At 40.4% G+C, this 24407-nt stretch overlaps 1 protein-coding gene across 4 annotated transcripts in view; it reads right to left on the bottom strand.

The window, feature by feature from the left end:
• Nucleotides 1–24407, bottom strand: part of METAP1D (methionyl aminopeptidase type 1D, mitochondrial) — a 47930-nt gene that overhangs the window by 938 nt on the left and 22585 nt on the right. For all 4 annotated transcript variants that reach the window (XM_064451594.1, XM_064451591.1, XM_064451592.1 and 1 more), the window contains 7 exons: nucleotides 20839–21005; nucleotides 18111–18260; nucleotides 14563–14711; nucleotides 13851–13893; nucleotides 9920–10083; nucleotides 1193–1290; nucleotides 523–570 (listed from right to left, as the gene is read on the bottom strand). In XM_064451594.1, the coding sequence (XP_064307664.1) occupies nucleotides 523–570; nucleotides 1193–1290; nucleotides 9920–10083; nucleotides 13851–13893; nucleotides 14563–14711; nucleotides 18111–18260; nucleotides 20839–21005 (819 nt within the window). The remainder of the gene's footprint in view (nucleotides 1–522; nucleotides 571–1192; nucleotides 1291–9919; nucleotides 10084–13850; nucleotides 13894–14562; nucleotides 14712–18110; nucleotides 18261–20838; nucleotides 21006–24407) is intronic.

Below are 24407 nucleotides of genomic sequence, written 5' to 3'. Positions count from 1 at the left end.
TTTAGCCACACAGTGAGAAAGAGGGCTTTTCCCCCACCAGCTCTCCATGATTGGTATTTAGCACGCTCAGTCTGAGGGGCGAGCCTCTGACTGGTTACCGGCGCTGCCGTCCCCAAACCCAAACAGCAGCTCTGGCAGGCAGCAAATGGCATAAGAGCCACCAGGCTGCTCGCTGGTAAACCACGGCTTCAGGGACAAAATCGCATCCTCCTCATCCTCCACAGCCCAAGCGTGCCGGCTAAGTCTCTGCCTTGCCAAAAATATGCATCAAATATGTCATTTAATAAGATTTATAATAAACATTTCATTTTCTAAATCTTAGCATTTGGAAGCTATTTCACCCAACGGGTCCCATAATGCTTTTATTTAAAAAGATATTTTAATCTGCTTCCTAAGGGGTCAGTGTCGCAGACATCCCCAGAGCTGCATGGCTGTTTCTACATCCCAATAAAGAGATGGTATGGATCTGGGCTGCTCTGTGTGCGCTTTTTTAAAAGAAAACGATAGCAGAGAGTTACTAACCTATTGTGAACGCCATTCCCTCTTCCATTAACAAATCACTGTCATTGGCTACAAAAGAAAATAAAAAAGCGTTTATGGTTGCTGGGGCTTCCCCCCCCCCCCCTTTTTTTTTTTTTTTTTAGTAAATGGAACCAGCACTCGTATTAAACATCTTTTTGGCTCGCACGTAGGGTGCTCGCCGGTCCCCGCTACGAACCGGAGCACCCGCCACCCAGCCCGGCCGCAGCGCGGCCGCCCCAACGGCGGCTCCTTCCAGGCCGGCTCCGGGGGATTTCACGTTTCAGCGGAGATTTTTCTTTGCCCCGCCACAAACTTTGCAGTCGCCGATCGGGCGCGGGGGGGAGGCAGGGACGGGACGGACGGGACGCGGCGCACGGCGGCCGCCGCCCGAAGCAGCCCCGGGGAGGCGGCCCGCGGCGCCCAGCTGCCCTGACGGCTCCCTTAAACGAGGGATTTGTCCTGAAGAATACCCGCGCCACTCTCAGAAGGCGAGGCCGGGGCTGCCTGCCGGTGTTCCAGCGCGGAAAGCGTCCCCCCTCCGGGATCGGCACCGTGGGGGGGTGCGGGGGGCTTTGCTCGTTGAACCCTCCCCACTTCCCATAGTCATTTCCCTGCCGGCGACAGAGCCAGCGGCGCGAGGCGGCAGGTCGGGCCAGCGGGGGCTGCTTACCGTGGTGCCACACCTCGGGGTGCCCATGGAAGTACGACCCGATGCCGTGGCCGACGAATGAAGGGCAGACCTGGAAGCAGCCCTGCCACGCCAGGGAGCTGCGGGGGCAAAGAGGACATCATGAGGGTGCACACCATGACCACCACCTCCGCTAGCCAGCCCTGGCCCCTGCCACTGTATCGGTACCAGCAGCAGCATCACCTAGCTCCCGCAAGCTCTCACCGCCACTCTCGTGCCAAGTCGCTACTTTGTGTTGGCTCCAAAAGAGAGCAGCCATCAGAGCTAGCACCGGTGAGCCACTGTTAGGTTTCAGAGTTAACACACCTGCCAGCGGAGACTGGTAGCTCCTGTGCCAGCCCTGCTGTCTGAGCAAGATGGCAGTATGTCATCTCCAGGCCTGATGGATGGTAGCCTTTTCCATGAGCACACTGGGAGCTCCTTTTAATGTGGGACAGCTAAATGGCAGCTAAGTTGTGTAGCCGAAGCCCTGGCACACCACCAAACTGCAGCCTCCGTTGAGTCTTCCCTGCATGCAGAGCCTGTGCTGAGCCACGTAACCACTGCCTGCACTGGGTTTTCTGCAGGACAAGAAGGTCCTGCTGCCAACAGGGAGAGTTAAGAGCCCTACTGCTTCTCTTTTGGAATACTGCAAACATTCAGTACCAAAATGTATTTCAACTCCAGCAAGTCTGTTCACATTATTTCTAATAAACACATCACCACAAAACCAAATCATAACAGTTATGGCATTTCAGTTCTGCCTGGGAGATCTGTCCTGTCCTTCATGGCCTGCCTCAGGGAGGAGCATCTCTGAGAGCTGCTTGCAGGAACACATCCTGGCACCAACTCCAACCCATGTCAGGAAAGCAAAGTCCTACCCTGATCCCTAAGAATCTGAGGACTGTGGATAAACATCAGGTGTTCTCTGGCTGCTGGGCCACCCTGTGCCTACAGGCTTCACTCTCAGGCTCTGCCCTTACTCAAGCAGTGGTGGAGGCAGTGATGGAGAGGGTGACTTGAGGCAGCTCAGCCAGGAGGGCTGCCCACATCTGAAACAGAAATGTCTGGAGATATTGAGGGACCTAGAAGTGGATTAGAAGTGACAAGGAAGCTACTTCTGTCCCTGCATATCCTCCCCAAACTATTTCTAAAAGCAAACAGGAGCAAGACAAGAAGGCACTTAGCCTGAAAAGATTTCGCCTACAATATTAAAAGCATCATTTGTTTGTTTGAAATCAAGGTAGGCACTTAAAAACTTCAGGTTTGCCTATACTTACACCTTAACAAATGCCTTCTCAGAGTTTGACTACAGAAAGCAGAAAAGTTAAGAAACTCAAATAAAGGTGTAAGCTCTCAGAGAAATTAAAGCATGTTAAACCCCATAGGGAGGCTCTTATTCAGGTGCAAAGTGGCCTCAGCTTGCTGAAGGCAGTAATTCCTTTGCACATCAGGCTCCACAGACCCTGCAGTGCTGGCTCCAGTGCCCCTCAGTCACTGTCCCAGAATTTAATGCCACTGCAATTGAGGGACATGGTGCTCCACCACAGTGAAACAGCAGTGAGAGAGGAGAGCTGGGTCAATTGTTAATAGTGCTGTAGTGTTCAGACCTTAAGAGCCCATTTTACAGGATTTGTATATCAGCTTTTATGTATGTATTGCCCTGATACAACGACTCATCCCATACCTTTCATTAACTCTGGAGAAGAATGGAAATTTCAAGTTTAGCTGCCCCCAAACTGCTAAGTACTGGCAAAGCGCGTTACTGATACCGCTAGGAATTTGGCTTAATTTGGTTGTATTCAAAGTCCAGGTTTTTACCTTACACATAATTTATGTGGAAAAAAACAATGAAGGTTTATGCAGTGAAGGCCTACCATCAATGGAAAAGACTTTCTCCCTTGCCTTTCTATCACCTCACCCACATCTGGGTCAAAGACTCGGCCCACTGGCTAGGATAATGAAGGCCAAGGAAGAAGCACGGGGAACGGAGAGGAATTAGAAAGCCAGATTTCTCAGAAGCATACACTAAGCAAAACGGAAGATCTCTGGTGACCAAGAGCAATGCAGATAATGATTCCCATACAGGTGAAGTGGTTCTCTGAAGAGAGATGAGAGAAGCCGTCCCCGCAACGTGATAAGCTTTTCTTTCACCTTCTTCTGCAAATCTTTTTGCACAAGCATGAGCAATCCCATTGATTATTCAGCTTTGCCGTTCTCCTTACACAGTATCCCATTTTAAAAAAATATTTTATATTATTACAGGATTTTCACCCCCAAAAAATCCACCTTCTGTAGCAAGACACAATGCTATTATTCCAAGCAGAGCACTGTGGCTACGTATTCTCCTGCGGGCTGGTGCCGAGGAGGGTGGCAGTAGCAGCAGCAGCTGCGTGCTGGGCACTGGGCACACGAGCGCTGGGGCACACAGAAGGCAGTGTTAGGACAGTATCCCATCCTCATGTGGTGAAAGAAGTGGTTCTCGTATGTTTCAATGGTGAATTCTGCCACTTCCTTGCCAAACAGCTTGGAAATTACCCTGTTGGCACCAGTACCTCAGTGGTTACTGTCTGTGATCAAAATAGGGGATCTTGGAGCTCACAGGGCTTTGACATCTGTACTGACAGATGCCTGTGCCCCCCCTCTTAACCACTTAATAATGTCTACATACAGAGCTTGAGTATTCTTTACATAGAATGTAATGTGGCCAGTGAACCTGAAGTGACACAGAGGAAACCTGTGGAGAAAAATAAGCTGCAAGTACAGAACTCAGCCATGTTCAATCTGGTTTCAGTATTTGCATGTGCTTCAGAAGCAGCTTATGGGGAATTTCACTCCAGAACTACTTGCTTTACTTTGGAGTATTTAAAAAATCCCAGTGAGGTCTTACATTCTTGTGGAGTTATAGTAAAACACCCAGCTTTAATAAAAAACAGAGCTACTAACCCCAACTTGCAAAGCTACAACTTGCAAAGGTAAATGCACTTGTACATGTTGGCTGTAAATGCTGTCAGGGAGGACTTTGGAATAGCTCTGAGAAGAGTCAATTGAACTGTTGATCCAGGCCAGCCTCTTCAGCCTGCAGGACTCCCACACTGTGGAATCTTGTTACAAAATTGGGATGCCATGGAGTGGAGCATTTTTGCCCAAGTTTACCATTTGCTGCTGACAGCTCAAGAGTTTGGTCTTGCTGTCTCATTGCCCAGCTCAGGATCTCTCAGTGGTGGCCTTTCTTTCCAACCTTCCCTGGAAGGCAACCTTACAAGACTGCAGCCCCAGCTCCATGTGCTGCTCCTTACAGACAGGCGCCGTAACACCACGCAGCTGGAGGAGTCCTGATTGCAAGCGGGAAAGCAGTGGAGGCGGGAGGCAGGAGTCAGCACAGCTCAGCTGGGCTGCCTGGCATCTGCCGTGGGAAAGGAGAGCTGCACCGCTGGGTGGATGAGCCAGTCTGCCAGTTCCCCTCAGCCCGCGGGGCTTCCCCCAGCCAAATCACTTCCAGAGCAAAGGCTGGGGCAGCAGACCCACACTGTACCAACAGCATAAAGAAAGAAAGAAAAAAAAGGTTCTTCAGAATAACCATTGTTAAAAATATCCACTGACATCATTTATCATCACACATTTTATTCTTTAAGCCACGTTGCATCCTTGGGCAGAGGTGAATTGGGCAGGATTAAAAGCATAATAATTTAATGAGCCCAGTACTTGATTTTATGTTTTGCTGCCATGTGTTCTAGCCCAGTGGTTGCAGAGTCAAGAGTACCTGCAGGGCTGCTCCTCTTTTGCTGACAGCAAAGCCAGGCAAAGCATCTGGCATCAGGGTGGACTGGCAGCAGCCCAGCCGGTAAAGGAACGTAACTGAGGGCCAGACTGTCATTCTAAACCCATAGGCTGAGCCTCCTGTATGGTGGTATCATGCTTCTGAGAGTGGACAGAGACAGGAGACTTGGGTGTCTGTTCCCTCCTGAGCATCCTCTTCCCACATTGCTAGGGAAAAGCTAATTCTCTGAAAGGAGGGAAAAGTGTGGAGACATGCATTGCCTTCCTGCCAGCAGACCAACAGGAAAAATGCCACAGAGCAGCAACAGGCAGGATGGACTCTCTGCAAAGCTCTCCCTGATACTCTGGAGCCTCCCCTGAAAGGAGTTCTTGGGTGAATGGGATAAAACCCTCCTGCTAAGAAGCTGAAAAGCAGGTCAAAAGATTTTCCTTAGGGGGCTGGCCCTGTGCAGATAGCCTCTAGGAGCATCTGTGGGATAACAGGCATCCCAGCTCCAGAGCAAAAATCATCCCTTCAGTCTTAGGACTTGGAAAAAAAAAAACCCACCCCAAACCCTGCATATTGTTTTCTTTCTACCAAATTTTGTCACTCTTTCCTCAAGACAGTCCTGTTCCAGTTTCTTCCTAAGTCCTCATGGAAGAAACAAAGTGAAACAAATCCCATTTCCAGCATTGATAACAACTGCCTCTCTGGGCTCTTGGTGGCACAAGGGAAGACAAGATGCCACAGACTGCTTTGCTACTCAGGCTGAACATCCTGGTGAACTGATTCCCAGCTAGGGATGTTTCCCCTGTGGTGCCAGCTTCTCTCCCCAGGGATGAAACTTTATCAACAACAGTCTTGCAGAGCAGCATGAGACGAATGGCTGAAGTTGCTAAACAAACCTGTCTTACACTTCTGGGCAGTGAACATGCTTGGGAAACACTGAAAGCAGTAACAGACCTATGATAATTGTATTCTCACTTAGGAATCCCTACGGCTGCATCTTTTTTTTTTAAATTAGAAGTATGCATGTATTACCAGGATCACTGTTAGCAAAATGACCACTGAATGGCATGCTTGCCTTTTTTTTTTTTTTTAAAAAAAAACCATCAGCCTAAATAGATTTTCTTGTGAGAAAAGTACTAATTTTGAATAGTACCATATTATCGAATTTGAGAAATTACAAAATTCTACTGGGAAAATATTAAAGCATTTTTCTCTTAAATAGTAATCCTAGACTAAGAGAATGCACAAGTTCAGGGATTCCCTATAATGACAATAAATGTTGAGGTATAATTAGTAATATTTTTGAAAGCCAACAATTGTTTTTTGAAAGAAAGGTACATTTTAGTTTCAAACTGGAACACAAATTACTGTATTTTTCTTACAATAGTGCTGAACTTTTATTTGAGGTTCTCTGTTTCTGAAAGCAGACATGATGGATTGAAATAAAAGATAATTTATTGCAATGCTTACTTTCAAGTGCAGAGAGAAGCAGTGTAATTGTAATTTACAGTAGCTGTCAAGGAAAATCTATCACAGATGACATTAAAATGACTTATTTTGCCTGAGCCACTTATTGTTTAAATGTGCATAATCTGATAGAAACAGATTTTTTTGAAAATCTGCTTTATATTGTTCTAAATTAATATCAAAACATATACTTAGGAGTTAAACATTTTAAACCATTTATTAATACTTTCATCACTACTATTTTTTCCTAGGAGTTGGAAATTGGTTTATTTAACAATATCACATTTATGTTTTTTAGCTCTCTACACTCACAACACTTCCACATACCTAAACTCACTGTCTAAAAAGTAGATTTCAGACTAGATTTATTTCTGTCTGAAAGAGAAATGTCAGAAACAGTAGAAGAAAATGGAACATAGGGGCCCAATTCCATTCCCACTGGAGCTGACCAACAGTTTTGCCAACACTTTCAGTAAGAACAGGTTAGCAAAGATTCAAATTTTTCTAAGCAAAGTAACTCATGAATCTGTGCAATCTTGTATTTGCAACTTGTAGCTGATGGGAGAAGGAACTGTTATCCAAGAAATACTCAGTGTCAGCTGTCAAGCTTCCATAACAAAGACTATGTTAGAATACTGAATGCAAGCTTACCTGTGCAATATAATTATTTCCAAACCTATTTTAGAAAGGAAATATTCTTATTATTTGTGCCTAAGATACGTTCTGCATATCACTTGAGCACCTTCATAGAAAATATTGATGACAGAAACCTAGATACGTTTCCGTTCTGATGGGCCTAAACGTTTTCAGCTTGTAGATGCTTGTTCTCAGACATTTGTGATATCTAACCCTCCTGAAACTTAAGATTTTGATGTATGTATTATGTACCTATGTCTGTCTGCAAGCAAATATCAAACGATAAATAACCAGAAACACACAGCTTCACCAAACCAAGGCGATCTTTCAGCAGAGGCAGTGTTAAAGTAGTTCTAAACAAATCAGCACATTTAAATCGTCTACACGATAAAATCTTGAGGAATAAAGTTAATGACCTGCTATTTCATATGTAGTTTTGAACACCTACTAGCTTTGATTAATCTGCTTTTCAAAGGGGGCGCTGACTATATATTTACACTTTGCAAGTAAACTGACCTCTGTACCAACACAGCAAAAATCCAATGTCACATTCAATTCTGTTCTTCTTCTTTTTTTTCTTTTTTTTTTTTTTTTAAATACAGCTAGAATTAATGTAGTGAATCTGTAATGAAATGCATTATCCTGCATGGAGATTTATCAGATTTTCCAATTGAATGCCATGCTTTGCTAGCACTAGCTGGAGTTCACCTGCATGTTGGTGTGGCGTGTGGCTCTTTTTTGTAAAGAGTTAAGTTGAACACAAAAAAAGGGAACAAAGGTCAGCACCCAGCCGCCACTTGAATGTGAGATTTTTCTTTTTATTCCCCTTGATGTATACTAGGCTCTGTGTTATTAGTCTTAATGATGGAAAATTGTAGTGTTGATACAAATCTTTTTTTCAAAGTAGTAGGCGGGAGCTCCATTTGTTAGTAAGTTTTTTTGTGACTAAAAGCCACGGACAGTACATTTATGTAGCAGTAAAAGGCCTAGATGCTCTTTCCATAGCAGAGCTAATTATTCCTACTGTGACCTTACTGATCTACCCTGTTCCTAGTACATCTCATCTGCACGCCTGTTCCTCTGTGTAGATGGTGTCAGAGAATATGAAAAACCCTATAATGAAACCATTTTCATGATGGAGAAAGGCTACTGGAGTTGCACTTGCTACAAAGAGGCTCAATTATATGAGTAATTGTGATAATTTTCTACATTCATAGCCTTCAATGGGGAAAAAAGAATGAGAGCCACAAAGGAAAATTACTTTAACAAGAAAGTACAGAGAGTAAAAATGGAAGAAGAGACAAAAAGGGGGAAAAAAATAACCAGAAAAAAAGTTTAAAAAATAGATCTGGAGGGAGGAATAGCAAGACAGGGAGAACAACAGAAATGCTCAAAAAGCCTATGTGCAGCTGTGTTGCACAATTAAATTGAATTTTTTTTCTGCAGTTGATGAATGTGACTACTGCAAATGTGCCTCTGTAGTTAGCTATCATTTGTTGTTCCGTGACAGGAAAAGGATAATTACCTCTCAGAGAGAATCAAAGGCTGACATGCCCTTTAGACACAGCCATGAATGCAGAGCTCGATAGAATGCTTGAATAAGAATCCAGTGTTCTGTGCCCCCTTCTACTCAAGAATAAATTTTGTTAAAATGCAAGAGCACCACCAGTAAATTTGTTGAACCCTAGGTGTTCAAAAATACGAGGTGCATCTATCGACTCATCCCATTTGCAAAAATAAAACTACATTTTGAATTCACTTCTATTATATTCATGGACAGTAAGATAGTGAGATATGCATTAAATTTCTTTTCCCAGTAGGGGTCTGATTCAACATTTCCTATGAAAGAACAGAAAGACACTATCCTTTTTCTCCAGGCTAGTTAGCCTATAATTTAAAACTGTCAAAAACACAATTTTATACAAAGTCTTCAATAAAAGCTTCTCAGATATAACCCAAAGAGGTTTTACTAAAGTTTGATTCAGACTCTGTTACAATATTTTTAAAGCTATAAATACATCTAACTGATATTTGCTGTTCTCTTTTTTCCTTAAAGTATTTGAAGATTTACAAAAGAAAAAAAAACTTGCATCCTTTCAAGGTGACTAAGCTTTGCAGCTTTTAAGTAATCAGAATGTATTCAATAGCATGTTGGGACCATTAATAGTCCAGTGAAGTATCCCTTAATGAAATGTATACGATATATGTCTATTTTTTTTTGGCAAACATTTTGAAATAATCCATAGGTACCTTCAAAAACTAAGATGTGTTTTTATTCAAAACCACCAGCAGAAAAGGAATCATGACTGCATTTATGTGAAGGCTAGAAGACATGCAAAATAGGGAAAAATCTCTGAATGTGAGCTCTTTTTTCCCTGTGATGTTAGCATGCACTGCTCTTTGTAAGATCAGAAGCTCTCGAGTTAAATATTTTTGTACTTTTTAAACAGAGAGACTTATTTATGTTGACTAATTCCTTTGTAACATCCATTACTGCTATACAATGAAAACAATGGTTTCTCACCTTCTTACATTGTTAGACAGATGTGGTGTAGCTTCACACACAAATAAAAAATAAACAAAATCCCACCGCAAATCACATCTGTTAATTTAAATCCACCTTATGAATATCTTTGACTCTTTCTCCAGTTATCTTTGCTGACCCTAGTGTAATTCACTTTAAAAAAAAAAAACTCTCTTACCCAAGGAACAACATTATAGCTTGGCAGTTCACATACTGATATCAGACTGAAATGATGGTTTTGAATCATAAAACATGTCATCAGCTTTATACCAAACCACCAATAACCTTTGTCCCACTTGCCAGCCCTCCCTTTACTTGTCAATATAAGGCTTACCTGATTGTGTTTCCAATTACAGAGAAGGGAGCCCCTGGTCTGCAAGCTGCAATTGCTTCATCTCTACATTTCCTGGCAACCTCCACTAACTTTTGACCAGTTTTATCCACATTGCCAACCAAAAAGGTTTCAGAAGTATCACCATGGTAGCCATTGTAATACACCTAAACATATGCAGAAATGTAAAGACATTTTCTCGTTTTGCATCCAGAAACAGATTGTCTCCTTAATTAAATCCATTCTTTCTAACATCGAGCTATATACTGCAACAGACAGACCACTGGTAAGCTGTATTTGTGAGAATGAGACCAGAAAAGCAAAACATTGCAGAATAATAACAAAAAAGGCGTGAAAGGTTGCAAGGTGCACCACAAGGGCTGACAATTAAAAATTCAAGAAATGCAAAAGTTGTGCGTCTCTGTCCAGAAGTGCACCCGACAATGACATTGCTCAACCACAAGATGCAAGACTAACTGGGCTGTATGCAAGAAGACAGATAGGGGCCGTGCATGGGCTGAAGGGGGTCCTCAGGTGTCCACCTGCCCCAGCTGCGCACCTCTGGGGCAGAGGACCTGCTTGGACCCAGCAGGGGTAGGACATCAAGCCCCGGTGCTGGCCATGCGTGCTGGGAGCCCTACTGGTGGCTGCAGTGAGACCCATCCCTCCGCAGCCAGTGTCCCCAGAGGGGTTTTGAGGTGATGCTGTGTGCAGCTGGGTGAGAAGCGCGTGCTGCTGCCAACATCCAGAGGCAGCCACACAGAAAGCACGGGCCAAATCCAATGCCCACCGTTCCATGTTTTCTTTCATCTAATTTTTAAAATACAATGTGGCATTAACATTGGATTTTACTTCTGATTTCCAGAGATTAATTTTCAAAGAGAATAAATGTACCATTCTGGCACCACAAAGTTTCACATGCTGAAAACATAGCACCCTGTTGAATTTATGAGGTACTACCTTTTTTTTTTTTTTTTTTTTTTTGACATTTCATAGGCTTTAAAACTCAGCTCTCCAGAAATTCTCTGCCGGGCACAGGAAACCCTGGATCTTTGCTATGGAGCTCTGCAACGCCCCATTAAAATGGGGTTTGCAGCTCTGCAGTACAGCAGGCAGACACATAATTTTAAGACCAAGCCAAATTTCCCTACAGAAAGACAAATTGTAATGGTGCACAGTTTTGATTTTCTAAAACATTTTTTTCCCCTGAACAGTGGGCAGCTATTCTTCTAGGACTAATAACTCACAAAGCAAAAAGCACTGAACTTTTGCCACTGGTGAGCTATTTGTGAAAGACAGACTTACATTCTTCTTGGTCAATTCCAAACTAAACAAAAAAAATAAATTGGCTACAGACAGTTTATCCCAAGGCCAGGTTTGCGTTCAGGCCGAGACGTGAAGAAAATGCAGGCAGTTAGGAGTGAGGGGTGTTTTAAAGAAAGGTGGGCACCAGCAAGGGCCCAACCGTGTTGCCACCACCCTGGCACAGAGAGAGGCTGCAATCCCCTGCTCTACACCTTCCTCTGCCAGTCCAGACTCTGCCACTAAATCTTTTTTTTTTTATTTACTGCCCATTGGGCAGGTTTTAATTTAGTTCATACTTAAACTGAACTAGTTCATTTTTAGGTCTAGCAAGCACTACACACAAAACCCCAGTGCTAAACATCATCATCCTGGAAAAACAAATACAGATTTTAAACATAGGAGAGCTTAAAAAAAAAAATAATATTTACTGCAGCCCATCAACAGTAATTACATATTTTTGACGTTAATAAGCTACAACCACAGCAACTGTAACACGCTAATTCCTTAAAAGTCAATGGAAGAACCAAGTTGTAAGAAACATTAACCTGGTAATGGCTGGCTGAAAATTGCACTATGCTGACGATTCAGTGATGGATAATGCTATTGTTTCTACACTGAAATACATTTTAAAGACTACATGATTCAAACCAATAAGATTTGTATTTCATCTATGAAAATCTACCATCTTAATTGTGCAAAAATGGATTTTTCTTCAAAGGACTTGTACATAGTGTAAAGTGTTTACACTTAATAACTAGATTATTTAATCACTTTATAGAACCTGTACACAATTATAAACAATTTATTGTGCAATATTTACTTTGATTTTTATTCTGTCCACCTGTTAAATGTCCCAGTTTTGCTCATTAAAAATAAGCTAAACGATCAGTTAGCAATGCTGAAAAGTAGTAGGTTTTTCCTCAGCTATTTTGAACTGAGCAATTATTAAACACAGCACAGTTCAGTTTTAAATGATTAAAAAAAAAAAAATCTTACAAAGCTAACCAGCAATTCCCATCCTTGCAGGAATCTTCACATTCATAGAAACATCAAGATTTATTTTATTTTATGAGGGTAAAAAGAAAAAAAAATGTCTTCAAAAAGACCAGTATCATCTAGTCAAACATTATTGGTAAAGCAGAGTGTAAAAGATACACACACCATGTTAATATAAAAATGTTTCACTTAGTTTTTAATAGAAAGTAGCTGTGATATGGATCTATACCTTTTTAAAAAAAAATTTAAGGCACCATTATTATGCGGACAGATAAAAAATAAAATGAACCTTAATGAGATACACAGAAATCAGATGTTAAATCATTAGCTGTTGCACACTGATTTAGTCTAATAAAAAGAGCAAAGTTACACCAGTTCACCAAAGTAAAAACGTAGGCCAAATATATACTTTAAAAATGACAGATCACTCTGTGTAAATCTGATAGTCAGAATTCTACAATTAGAAAGTATGGAGATGGGGAAGAATTTAGAAAGATTAAAAAAAACCCCAAACCAAACGCAGTTCTGGATCACACATGAGTATACCATGGGAAAAAGGTCACTGACCCTAATTTTAATAGAAAAAATATTTTAAAAAGCTTGAATCTCATGCTCAGAGGTAGGTCTGCTGGAGATTTCTTTGCTTCTGCCAGTATGAAATTTGGGCCCATGGAAAATAGTATCAAGTTACCAAGAGTTTCTTTAATGATTAAAAAAGCTTGTTTTTATGAGATGTTACTCCCTTGTATGTGACATATTATTGTAAAATAATGGTGGGATTCAAAAGATGTCTGTGTTCATATTAGAAATAAACAGCACTTTGGGAAAATAAAAACTTGCACAGTAAAAGGAAAAAAAGCTTCTGCAAGAAACATTTTTTTTTCATAAATGAAACAAGAATTAGCTTTCCAGTTTCTGTACTTTCTTGCTCCTAAGAAAATCCAGCCAGTGTTTATTTAAATAGCTATAATTGACCATTCGCTGGAAATATTAAGTCACGGTTATATCACACTATTTCTGTTTCTGTGCAAAAGGTTCAGGGCTTTTATACCAGAAATGGAATACAACACTACCTTTGGGGATTTTAATAAATGTAGGGAACACTGCTAGCAAAAGAGTTGCTGTCCAAATAGACTGACATACACAGGCCAATGTAGCCTCTAATGACAGAGTAAGATAATGACAGGCCCCACTCAAAATCAGCAGGAAGAGGAAGATCAATCTTGGCAGAGTGAAGGAAAAATGCTGGCTTTCTTCATGTTAGCTCATCTCATACATATCTATCTTCAGCTGCTGCCCAGTACTGTGGTGCTCTGCATTAACTACACAGTGGATCAATAACAATTACACCTTCTCAAAAACATGACACATAGCAGGATTGGGTTGACATTTCACTTAGGCCAACATTGATCTCAGTGCATCTGATTCCAGTCCTAAATTCAAGTCAGGCCTGGGTCTAGCTGGAATAAACACACAGTTAAAAACAAAAAAGGAAACCAGCTGCTTGTGCCTTGGCTCAGAAGTAAACAGCACATCCATCTGTGCATCCCCCATCTCCAATCCACTATTCTTCCTGTTGCTACTAGTGATTCTAAAGTTGATCAAAGACTATTTTTTTATATGAATTACTCACCGTGACATCAATGTTGATAATATCTCCATCCTGAAGAGGTCGACTGAAACATAAACAGAAGGAAAAAAAAATGGTGACAGACAGTTCCCAACAAAGGGAATATAAGAATAAACACCTAATGACACATACATAAAAAATCAGGGGGTAGATATTTTGTGATAGAGGAAAGCAGAGGCAAACAGAATAACCATTTTTAATGTTCAGCACTCACTACTTAGAGAACAAGTGTAGCTGAATATAAAATAATGAGAAACAACTACCAGAAAAATATATCAACATCTGAAAAATCTACCATTACATTTATTCTTTTTCTCTCACTAGGGTTCATGTTTTACTTTGTGAGTAGCTGAATGTATTGCAAATAACAAAAAATAAAAAAGCACATAAATTCAAATAAATTTATTCCTTACCCTACACTTACTTTGCTGGAGGAAAAAAAGAATCAGACTCTACTGTTTGGTTCCCCCCCCTTAACTCTACAGGCATTATGCTATTTTTTTTAAGTGTCTGGACAAACAGAATGATTTTTTTTCTACTTCACATACATTTCTGTAACATTTATCAGCATCGTGTGGTAAAATGATATGCATCTGCAATTTGTTTATGTATGACATTTAGTTAAGCTGAAGTATGTTCAATATTAAACACAATTTATTAATTTCAGTTTAACATTTTTATTCCCAGTGTAAAATGTAAGTTACTGGGGAAATACCTGTCAGGAATACCATGACATACCACGTTGTTTACAGAAGTACAAACAGATTTTGGAAAACCTCCATAGCCCAGAGGTGACGGATAGGCATTCTGTCTGATTATTTCATGATGAACAATGGAATCTATTTCTTCAGTTGTCATGCCAACCTAAAATATCAAACATAAGATCCTGTTAAAAAAGCAAAGATAGTTTCTCACATTTACTGAATGTGATTGCAGCCACATATTTCAATGAAATCTTGGATGTTTCAAATACGCTGCTTTGATACAAAACACTAAACTGTCTGATATACTTTATTGATATATTGGACCTTATTTTTTTAAAGAGAAAAAGGTCTTAAATAAAGCATGCAGTAGAAATGAGCACTCAAAGGTTCCTAGAAAACCTAAAATACTGTCTACTTCCTTTCCGTTCTTTTTTCCACATTTGGTTTCTCAAAGACACCAATTTTCCATGGCATCTTGTTTCAGTAGCTGCTATAGAAATGTCTGGTTTCAATGCTTTCAGTCCTTTAAAACACAACATTACTTTCCCTTTTTATTTGTAAAAGAAAGGATCTTAATTCTTTTAACTGCCCAGTACATTTATCATAATGTACTTGTACATTTTATGGAATTGTTTTCCAAGTATTCTTTAATTTAATAATATATTTGAATATTTGGCTTCAAATCGAGCGGATATTTTACTTAAAGGCTCCATAGCCTGGATGATCACAGTGAATCTACAAGCTCTTATCCATAATTTTTAGAAAACTTAATTTTTATGCTTGACATTTTCTAGATTTATCTTTTTCTCACAACGTTCCATATTAAAAAAACCCTCTCATAAATCATTCAGCCATTTTCTGAGTATCCATAGAGTGGAAAACGCACACGCTTAAAATAACATTCTTCTCGCCTTCCTTTTGGATCAACTCTGTCTCTGGAACGGTTAGAGCTGAAATTTGAAATGTGGTAGGGAAACCTCCCTCATTGAAAATAAGTGCCTTTGAGGGTTCCTCTGCAAATTGATTTTGATTTGAATGAGTTTTGAGCCTTTGAAAATCATACTTCGCACACATACAGTACAGTAGCTGTGATTTTGGAGGACGTTTTAGTAACACGTGGAATATAGGCTATGGCGCAGGAGGCATGCTTCTCCATATATTGAAATATTCCATGATCATGCATAGTGAATACAGTGGAGTGCACTTGTGTACTGTGCTGAGGATAAAACCAGGTCTATTTGCTCAGTTTGCATCTTGTTCAGCACAAAAAACATGGTTGGGCAGATGAGAAGCAATGAACTGGCTCAAGACCAGGATTTGGGGTTACTGTGCAACCCCCCTGCTTTGCTGTAGCCATCGCAGCCTCTGCGCTGGGGTGGCGGCCACAGCCCTGGTGCGCTTTCTGTATTGGATATTGCAGCCATTGGTTCTGGACAAATACAGGTTTGTTGCTCCTGCCTTCACTCATCCATCTATCATCTTCAGCCCACAGACAAACTGAACCGCTACATACCTGATGGGGGGGTTGTCTGCCACTGCTCTGCTCAAGGAATTCAATGTGGCTTTTGGACACTCAGCAGACAGATCTTTGCTCTCTGCATGGCAGGCTGTGAAAAGTTCTGCTTTTAACTGTATCTGCTATACTTCTGAAGGAGCTTTTGCTAGCTGGACACTGTTGGGGAGGTACCTACTGCACACCTCATCCCTTATCTGGGACAGGACAGTCTGATAGTATCTAACAAAACACTTCTGTGTCATAGAATTTGTTGCTTTATTCCCAAATCTTTAACTCAAACCCAGGAAATGCTGTCATATATAATACCATATAAGTCCCACAGGCAGTATAAGGTAATATCAAAACCACACTTAGCCCAAACTTTGTCTCTCTGCACCCATGCATTACAATGCACCTTTGTTACACTGGGGGATGTTACTGTCATTAGCTAAAGCAAACGCGAGAGATGGTTTGGAGGGCTGCGTGCAAGGAGAGTTCAGCAAGACAACAGGAACAGGTGGAGGGATGGGGCTCTTCAGATAAAATAGGAGTGAAGAGTTTACCATATGAGAATAGCCTAAAAGAGCTCAGTCTGTTTAGTCTGGCACACTAAAAGCTGTAATAGCTCTATTACTGCGTGAAGGGGACAGACTCAAGGAAAGGCAGGAAGCTGTTTAAATTAAAGAGCGGTGTTGGCACAAGAACAAATGGGTATGAACTGGCCACGCGCAGCATCAGGCTGGAAAGCAGAAGACGCTCCCTGCTGATGAGGGAGGGTTTTAGAGTATCCTCCTAGTCAGGGGAGTCTTGGCCAAACACTTACTGGTGTAAAACAGAGCTCACCACCTCTCTGCAGCTGACCCAGGCAGCGGCCTCGGCACTGCAACTCCAGGTGCTACCTCCCTCTCAATCCACAGCTCCTGCTCATGTAATTCTTACCTTACATACCTTCTTGCTCCAACAAGTTCATTACTTGTATGTAGTATTTTGTTGTTATGTATGATTTTGCACATCCTATGAACTACATCACAAGCTACGCTGTGCTGCATACATGTGTATTTTACACATGATAACAACCAGAGAGTATTAGTGAAAAACTGCTCTCATTCAAAACCCACTCTGCACCCTGATGCCCTTAACTTTACATAAGTAAGTTTTACTGTACTGGGAAATAATTGCACATGAGGAAGTTATACATGCACAAGCATATGTAAGATTAAAGCTTCAGACAGTTTTGTTATTGCTCCAGAATTAAACCTCTGGGAAAGCATGATGATAGGTGAAAGAAAAATGCACAGTAAACTGATAATTTTTTCCCATTGTAAGTCAATGACATTGACCTACAGTCCCCATCTACCTCTGCATCTCATAGGTACTCAACCCATTTTAACCTATCTAGTATGCTATTACATGAAATACCAAGGCAAGGCTAAGAAAAGCACTCCTTCATCTGCAAAACCTGGTAGTAGGCTCCTCCCAGTACATTTTAACCTGGGAGATATCCCAAAAAGCATACTGTAGAAACATTACTGGAAACCATGAGGCTTTATTATCAATGCACTCTGGAAAATTGTGTGGAATTTGGCAGCTGTTTTTTCCAACAGCAGCTCTGTGAGTTGCACTGGACCCTGGGGGACAGCAAGGGGCTGAAGGGTGGACAGGAATGGAGGAGGCAGCCCAGTCCTTCGGACTTGCACACATGCAGAGCTGGAAAGCATGATGTACAGAGAAGATGGGCTGTGAAATGAAAGGAAAAAATGTAGCGTGGGCCTTATGAGAAACTCACATGATTTGGCAGTCTGAACAGAGGGAGATTACAGACAGAGAGAGATTACACCTGAGCCAGCAACTCACTCAAAGTACTACACGGGTCCAAAATACAGAAGTAATTAAACAGGCATATCATGGACTAAATAAAAAGTTAATAAATCCTTATTTTTTCAGTATCTAACTTAAAGTTGGATGCACATTAAGGGAAAGTAAAAAAAATTAGGAAAAAAAACCCCAAATAAGTGAAAGCATAAAAAGACATCCAAGCTGCTATGGGACTTCTGTAATTGTTACCTTTAAGCCCTTTCCAGCCAGAAGCAGGACATGACGGGCCAACTGACAAGCTTGACGAAGCCCTTGAATCTGATCTTCATTCTTAATTTCTATGTCGTCTCCCCAGTCTGGTACAATGCCTGTCGTCACATAGTCTGGCTTCTTTATGTGCTTGGAGAAAAAGGATTGAAAATGAAGATCAGAAAACTGAGCATGACAATGGGATCATTTTCTCAGATATTGCCTCCTGCTTCATGGCAGCTTGCCCTTTCTGTCGTAGTATCGACCTTCCTAAGCCATCAGGGCAAACCCTCAAGGCTGCCTCAGTATTTCTTCCACTGCCCTTTTGAACTTAACATCGCCTGTTACTACCGACTTACATTCTGTTAACCTTCCAGTGCTGAGACCCCAGATACCACAGCCGCCTTCCACCACAGACGGCCGCAAGTTTTAAAACTGTGAGAAACAGACTTTAAAACTCTTTATTTTCTTTTGAAAAAAGGCACATTTCTACAAAAGGCATCTAAACACTGGAACTGACGGGACAAACATACAGAATTAGGGTCAAAAATAAAACTGATCAAATCCTTAGCTTCTTGTTCAGATAAAACTATTAAATTCTATGAGATTGCTTTTTGACTAAGAACCATAGGATTTAATTTACTTTAATTTACAGGTTTTTACTTATTAATCTAGTTCATACGTTGTATCCAAGTTTGTCTATCTACAACACTGTGCAAGGCTATTCCAATTTGCTGTGTCCAGGAAAGTGTAATAAACTTAATTTTTTCCACACATTAAGTTCTCAGCCCCAATATAGAGGTAAAAATGTCATTTCTGTTTTTTTTTTTAATCCACAACAATTTAATGATGTGTGTATAAACACAACAAACTAATAAAAACAGTAACATCTTGCACAGAGATGGAAATGTACTTTGTCTCAGAGGGTCATGGGCTGTTTCACTGGCTGGAGAGGAGTCCCTTCACCCACCCCAGCCAGGCTGATTCTCTGTGACGCTGGCACAGAGTGAGTTTTGCACTGACTTCACAACATACAGAATCAAGCTGACAGGCATAAAACAAAGTGGGGACTTGGGCTGTACACAACAAGACCATACAACAGCTGGGTGTAGGAGTAGAGTGGGGCAATCAGTTACCTCTAGCGGGACTTCAGTAGGAAGACTACTGTTGTTCCTACAGGTATTTCATTTCTACTCTGATAAAAAGAGAAACTATCTTCAGTGGACTTACATTAACAGAATTTCAGATTTACATTTCACTCAAGTTAACGGCATATCAACCCTAACAACATCCTATTGCAGTAGTCTGGGACTTAATTTAGAAAAAAAACCCACCACCATTTGCTGGATTAGCAACTCCATACACAGCAGCATCCTTGCTTTCCCCTTGGAGAGCACTTATCTAGTAACTGCTGAGACCTGACCCTGATGACCTGTAAGATCTGTTAACAGAGAAGCCTAAAGCAGCATATATTCAAATGTCTATGTATACAGTTTCACAACAACATCTTGAAAAAAAAACGTTTTTTCAATGCGATTTCTGGCATACTCTGTATAAAGCAGTAACTTTGCCCTCAAGTTTTCAGAGTTGAAGAACTGGACTGATTTTTAGACAGTCTGAGAACTCTGATCTGTGAAGACAACTTTTCAGTATGACAACATATTTCTCCCTCTTCACCCTAAAAGAAGCATCTAAGTACAGAAAAATAGTTTGTAAGTTCTAAAATTTTTAAACTTTTGAAAATATATAAAGCAAGTAACACTATGGTCTCCCTGCACACAGAGCTTCCACAGCCTCTTAAGTGTAAGGGCCCTATATGCACCATCCTTATCTGCTTTCCTATCTAACAACTTTTTAGTGTTAGTATTTCTGGCCCATGGAAGTGCTCTATATTTTGACAAGAAATCTATAATCAAATGAAAAGTAAAACTTAAAAAAGTACTAATACACATCCTGAAAAGCACTGTTTAGAAAGGATACTTTGGTTTTCTTTTGGCTAAAGGAAAGGTACTAAACAGTTAATCTGTATGCTGTAATTAAACATTAAAAAAAAAACCCCAAAAACGGGGGGGAAAGGGTGGGAAAAAAGGAGGGAAAAAAAAGGAAACCATAAGTGGAACATATGTTAAAATTGCATGAAAAATTCCTTTTGGCTGTAAAGTAAATAAAAATAAAAGTATATATTCCAAGAAAAAAAAAATACTGAGGGACAGTAAAGATGAGTTTAGAATGTGCAGTGGGGTTGCAGAGCAGCTACCAGCAGGTATTGTACGTTCTCTTCCTAAATCTGACATAACTATGCAACAAAACCTTCAGCAAAATATAAACATTTTTATAATTAGCTTGCTAGAGATTTATACAGAAAAGGACTCAGATGATAATGAATAATTCCTACTGACTTTTGGTAGGACTGTGTATAATTGTCCAAAATGAGAATCTGGACTCAGAAGTGTTAAGTGTTGACAGATGATTATAATATTCCATGTTTATATTACCATAACTGAACAAGCCCCAGATTTAAACTCTCTAATAACTAGATATGCCACTGTGTTTAATGTGGTAGGCAGCTGAAAACTACTCTCACCAGCACTCCTATTTCAAATACCAGACCAAGCAACAGGACGGTGATCCAAATCCCCAGCTGTCAGACAACGAGTACACTTGATCACGCCTGCAGTCGAAGTCTATACTGACTGAAGCACAGATTAGGTAATAGAAATTGCAGTACCTTAGGAACCGGGTGAGCTGGAGAAACTGTGGCTGGCCAAACAATACTATAAGCAGACCTTCTTTGTCCCTGAAAAAAGAAGCATCTTCGCTGTTGATTGCTTGACTGCCTGTGCAGGTAGATACGACTACATGAAGAAAGTATTACGTTGCAGCCAGTTACAGAACCTGTTAAGAGATAAGTTAAAAATGGTTAGCATTTTTTTATACTACCACATTACCAAATGGAAAGCATGCAAATAGAAGGGCATCATGTAGAACAAACCACAGAACTCATGTAGTAGCCAAGGGTAGTTCAAATTGTTCAAATCTTGTACTGTTAAAGAAAGAGCATTAACACTGAGAAGCAATGAGAACAAAAAACTTAAACAATACTTTGGAGCTTTATAAAACACCAGATCTGTTTTGATTTGATGCATTAAAAAGTAGCGTGGGTAAATCCTCCAAAGCTTACAGCCAGGAGTGACGCTCCAACTGCCCCTGCTTGTAGCCGTTTGCACAGCTAGAAGCTACACTGTTCAAGGCTTGGAGAAATGGCAAATAAGGGACAATAGCAAGAAAAGGGGAGAGAAAAAATTATTTAATGTTGCTTTCAGACCATATTTTCACCTGTATTTTTGCAGTATTGGTCACAGATTTGAGCATAACCAAATTAATGTTGTGCTTGTCATTTGTGCCAAGACACAAAGAACGGTGTTCAATTTGTCCTGCCTAGCAGGGCAACAGAACAAACTTCAAGAGATATTTTTAATCTTGGCCGAAGACAATTGAAGGGATTAAAATTTGTAATTGATTTGGAATATTTGAATCAGATTTTCATTTAATTCACATGGGAATTTGGCATGACAGTTCATCAGAGTATTTATTGCTCGACGTTAGTTGTTTGGCAGTGACACATTTTGCCTCCTCTCAAAAAAAAAAAGGGTAAAAAGGGCACTGAGGCCCAAAGGTTGTCAGAGATATCAAAACCAAAATAATGCATCAGAAAAGACAATGCTAGCATCAAAACCAGGAAATATACTAAATTCAAAAGGATTATTGACACTGCCCAATTAAACTACAATTACACGAAGTGCATATTTCCATTACTCAAACATTCTACAATCTAAACGGAGGTTTTTTCTGAAACATAAGTTTCACATAATATTTAATCTGCTTCTGAAAAATGTCCTATGCATACAAACACAAACGCAATCTTTTGTGGCAAGTAACCCATAAAAATAATTACTCTTCAGTATAAAGAAAGTGTTTTCATTTAAACAGAAGTAACTAAACATTTTTATACCACAGAAAATAAGAAATAAGAAATATTTTGTAACTATGTAAAAATGATTTTTGTTTTCAGAAGACGACCTTCCTTCCTTTCATTTGGATACATTTATCATGTCCAGATGCAGAAATTATCCTTCCACATGCACACTTGGCTTCATAGACAGCCCTTTTACACCATTCCATGATATACAGGAGATCCAACTTACGCACCTTTTTTGGAGCTCCAAAACCCAGAATGTATGAAACAGTTGCATGGGGGTTGCTTTAGCAACGTTCCCAACTGTCTCTTTGCGCGCTCATCAGTGCTCCGTTTAGTTATCAATGTCTGAATTTGTTTAACACCTGAAAGGTTGTAGAGACTTTTACTCAATGCAAGCAAATTTTTACTGTTTTTAAAAATTGTTTATAAGTAATAAGGCAGAGTTGGAGATTGAGGCTCAGGCCAAGTTTTCAGTATCACCTAGGTACCCCAATGGAAGTTGCCTGCTTCAAGTGTCTCCATGGAAGCGGAGCTGCACAGTTAACAAGAGGGTGGATTGGTTGGGTGGTGTTTTAATTATCATTTAATCAATAGCCTCATCATCTACTGCCTTCCTACGTTCTCCTTCAAAAGAAAAAAAAAATAATTGTCTAATTAAAATAATAAAATCTGGGCCATCTAACCTGCACAACCTATAAGCACATTGAAATCCTACAAACTCCCCGGCTGGTTTGCACACATCTGAAGCACAGAATCTGCTGAGGCAGCAACTTTTGGGCCATCAGAAGTAGCAGTGAGGCTGCCAGCATAAGCTAAAGTACCTCTTTTACAGAGCACAGTGGTAGCACCTTGCTCTTACCACAGCTGAGGGTATTATAAATATATTGAAAACCCACACTCACTAATGTGGTCAGTTAAAGCCCACGTGGATATCAATATGTGAATGTGTACTTCAAATGCTCTCCTTGACGCGTGGCATGCTGCCTGGGCACCTAGTCTACTGTGTAGAAGTTTAATTGGGGAAGAAAAGGTGCAAGTGTGCTCATCAATTACTCAACAATAAAGCTCCAATTGTCCCAAATACACACTCTTAAATACATTAAATGAGTTGATGTTCATGGGTGCGTACCTATCAACTATCCCACATTCAGAAGGGATACCTTTTTATTTGGAATAGAATTTTTACCTCTATTCTCCCAAAGATACACTGCAAGTGTTGTCACAAGATAACAGGATAATAAGGTACTGTAGCCTGTTGTTGCTCTACTAACTACTCATTATAAACCAGACTTATATAAAAATATCTACTACTTGAACAGGAGAAATACGACAACCAAATAAATATCACCATTGTATAATACAACATCTAAAATACATTGCAAGAATTATAAATACAGGACAACTAAACCTTTATTTGAAATATAAAAAATTGTAACAGAAAACATTCTCCTACAAAGTAAAAATAAAATGAAATAAAATGGCATTAAAATATAATGAAGTTACTGTTTTATAATGAAATCTGGACTCCATCCACACACTTCCTTCCTTAAGAAGGCCTTCCTAATGTCTCCACAGCTGCTTTTATTTTTTAAGCTCCCATATTCACAGCTAATTCGATATAGCAACATCATCAATCACTGGAGACAGGAACAACTGGCTGTATTCTCCAAGTCTGGCTCAGATATTCCCTCCTCCCCATCCCTTACACCTATCAAAGCTTTTCCTCAGTGCCTTATTTACTTCTGCAACACTGGTGCTCAAGCACATCCTTTTTGTTAAGCTTTCTGTGTATATTAATTACTGTAAGATAGTTCATAAACGTGGGATTTGTGCATCTGCCAATGGAAACTGCAGCCATGGGAGCAAGCCCAGTATTTGAAGCCAGGTAGCCTGGTAACACACCAGCACAGCCTGGATGCAAAGTTGACCCTTTACGCATTTCTTCTCTCCTCCTCCTACGTCACTTGCCATGAGTAACAGAATATTTACTATCAGCTGCAATACAGAGAATTATTACCAGCATTACTGAATCACAGCAGCAGATACGATGTACTGAGCACAGAAAATTACAGACAACTGCTCCTCTGACTCGACAGTGAATCACACTGTGCAATCTGTATGCACTCGTGTCCTGCCAGAGCCGCTGGATTCCTCTGCATACCTTCCAGACCTTAATTTGTATTAATAATATAAATATGCACTGTGAGCTTTGGTGAATTAGCAGATGAATTTATCTTATGTGGAAATTACATTTTCTTTTTCTTTTAAACGAGCCAGCCAAAGGGGCTGCATACAGAATTCAAGTATGATGATGGGTA

The sequence above is a fragment of the Phalacrocorax carbo genome, chromosome 5, assembly GCF_963921805.1.
Source record: "Phalacrocorax carbo chromosome 5, bPhaCar2.1, whole genome shotgun sequence".
Lineage (NCBI taxonomy): Eukaryota > Metazoa > Chordata > Aves > Suliformes > Phalacrocoracidae > Phalacrocorax > Phalacrocorax carbo.
This window is presented reverse-complemented; position numbering and strand designations above follow the sequence as displayed.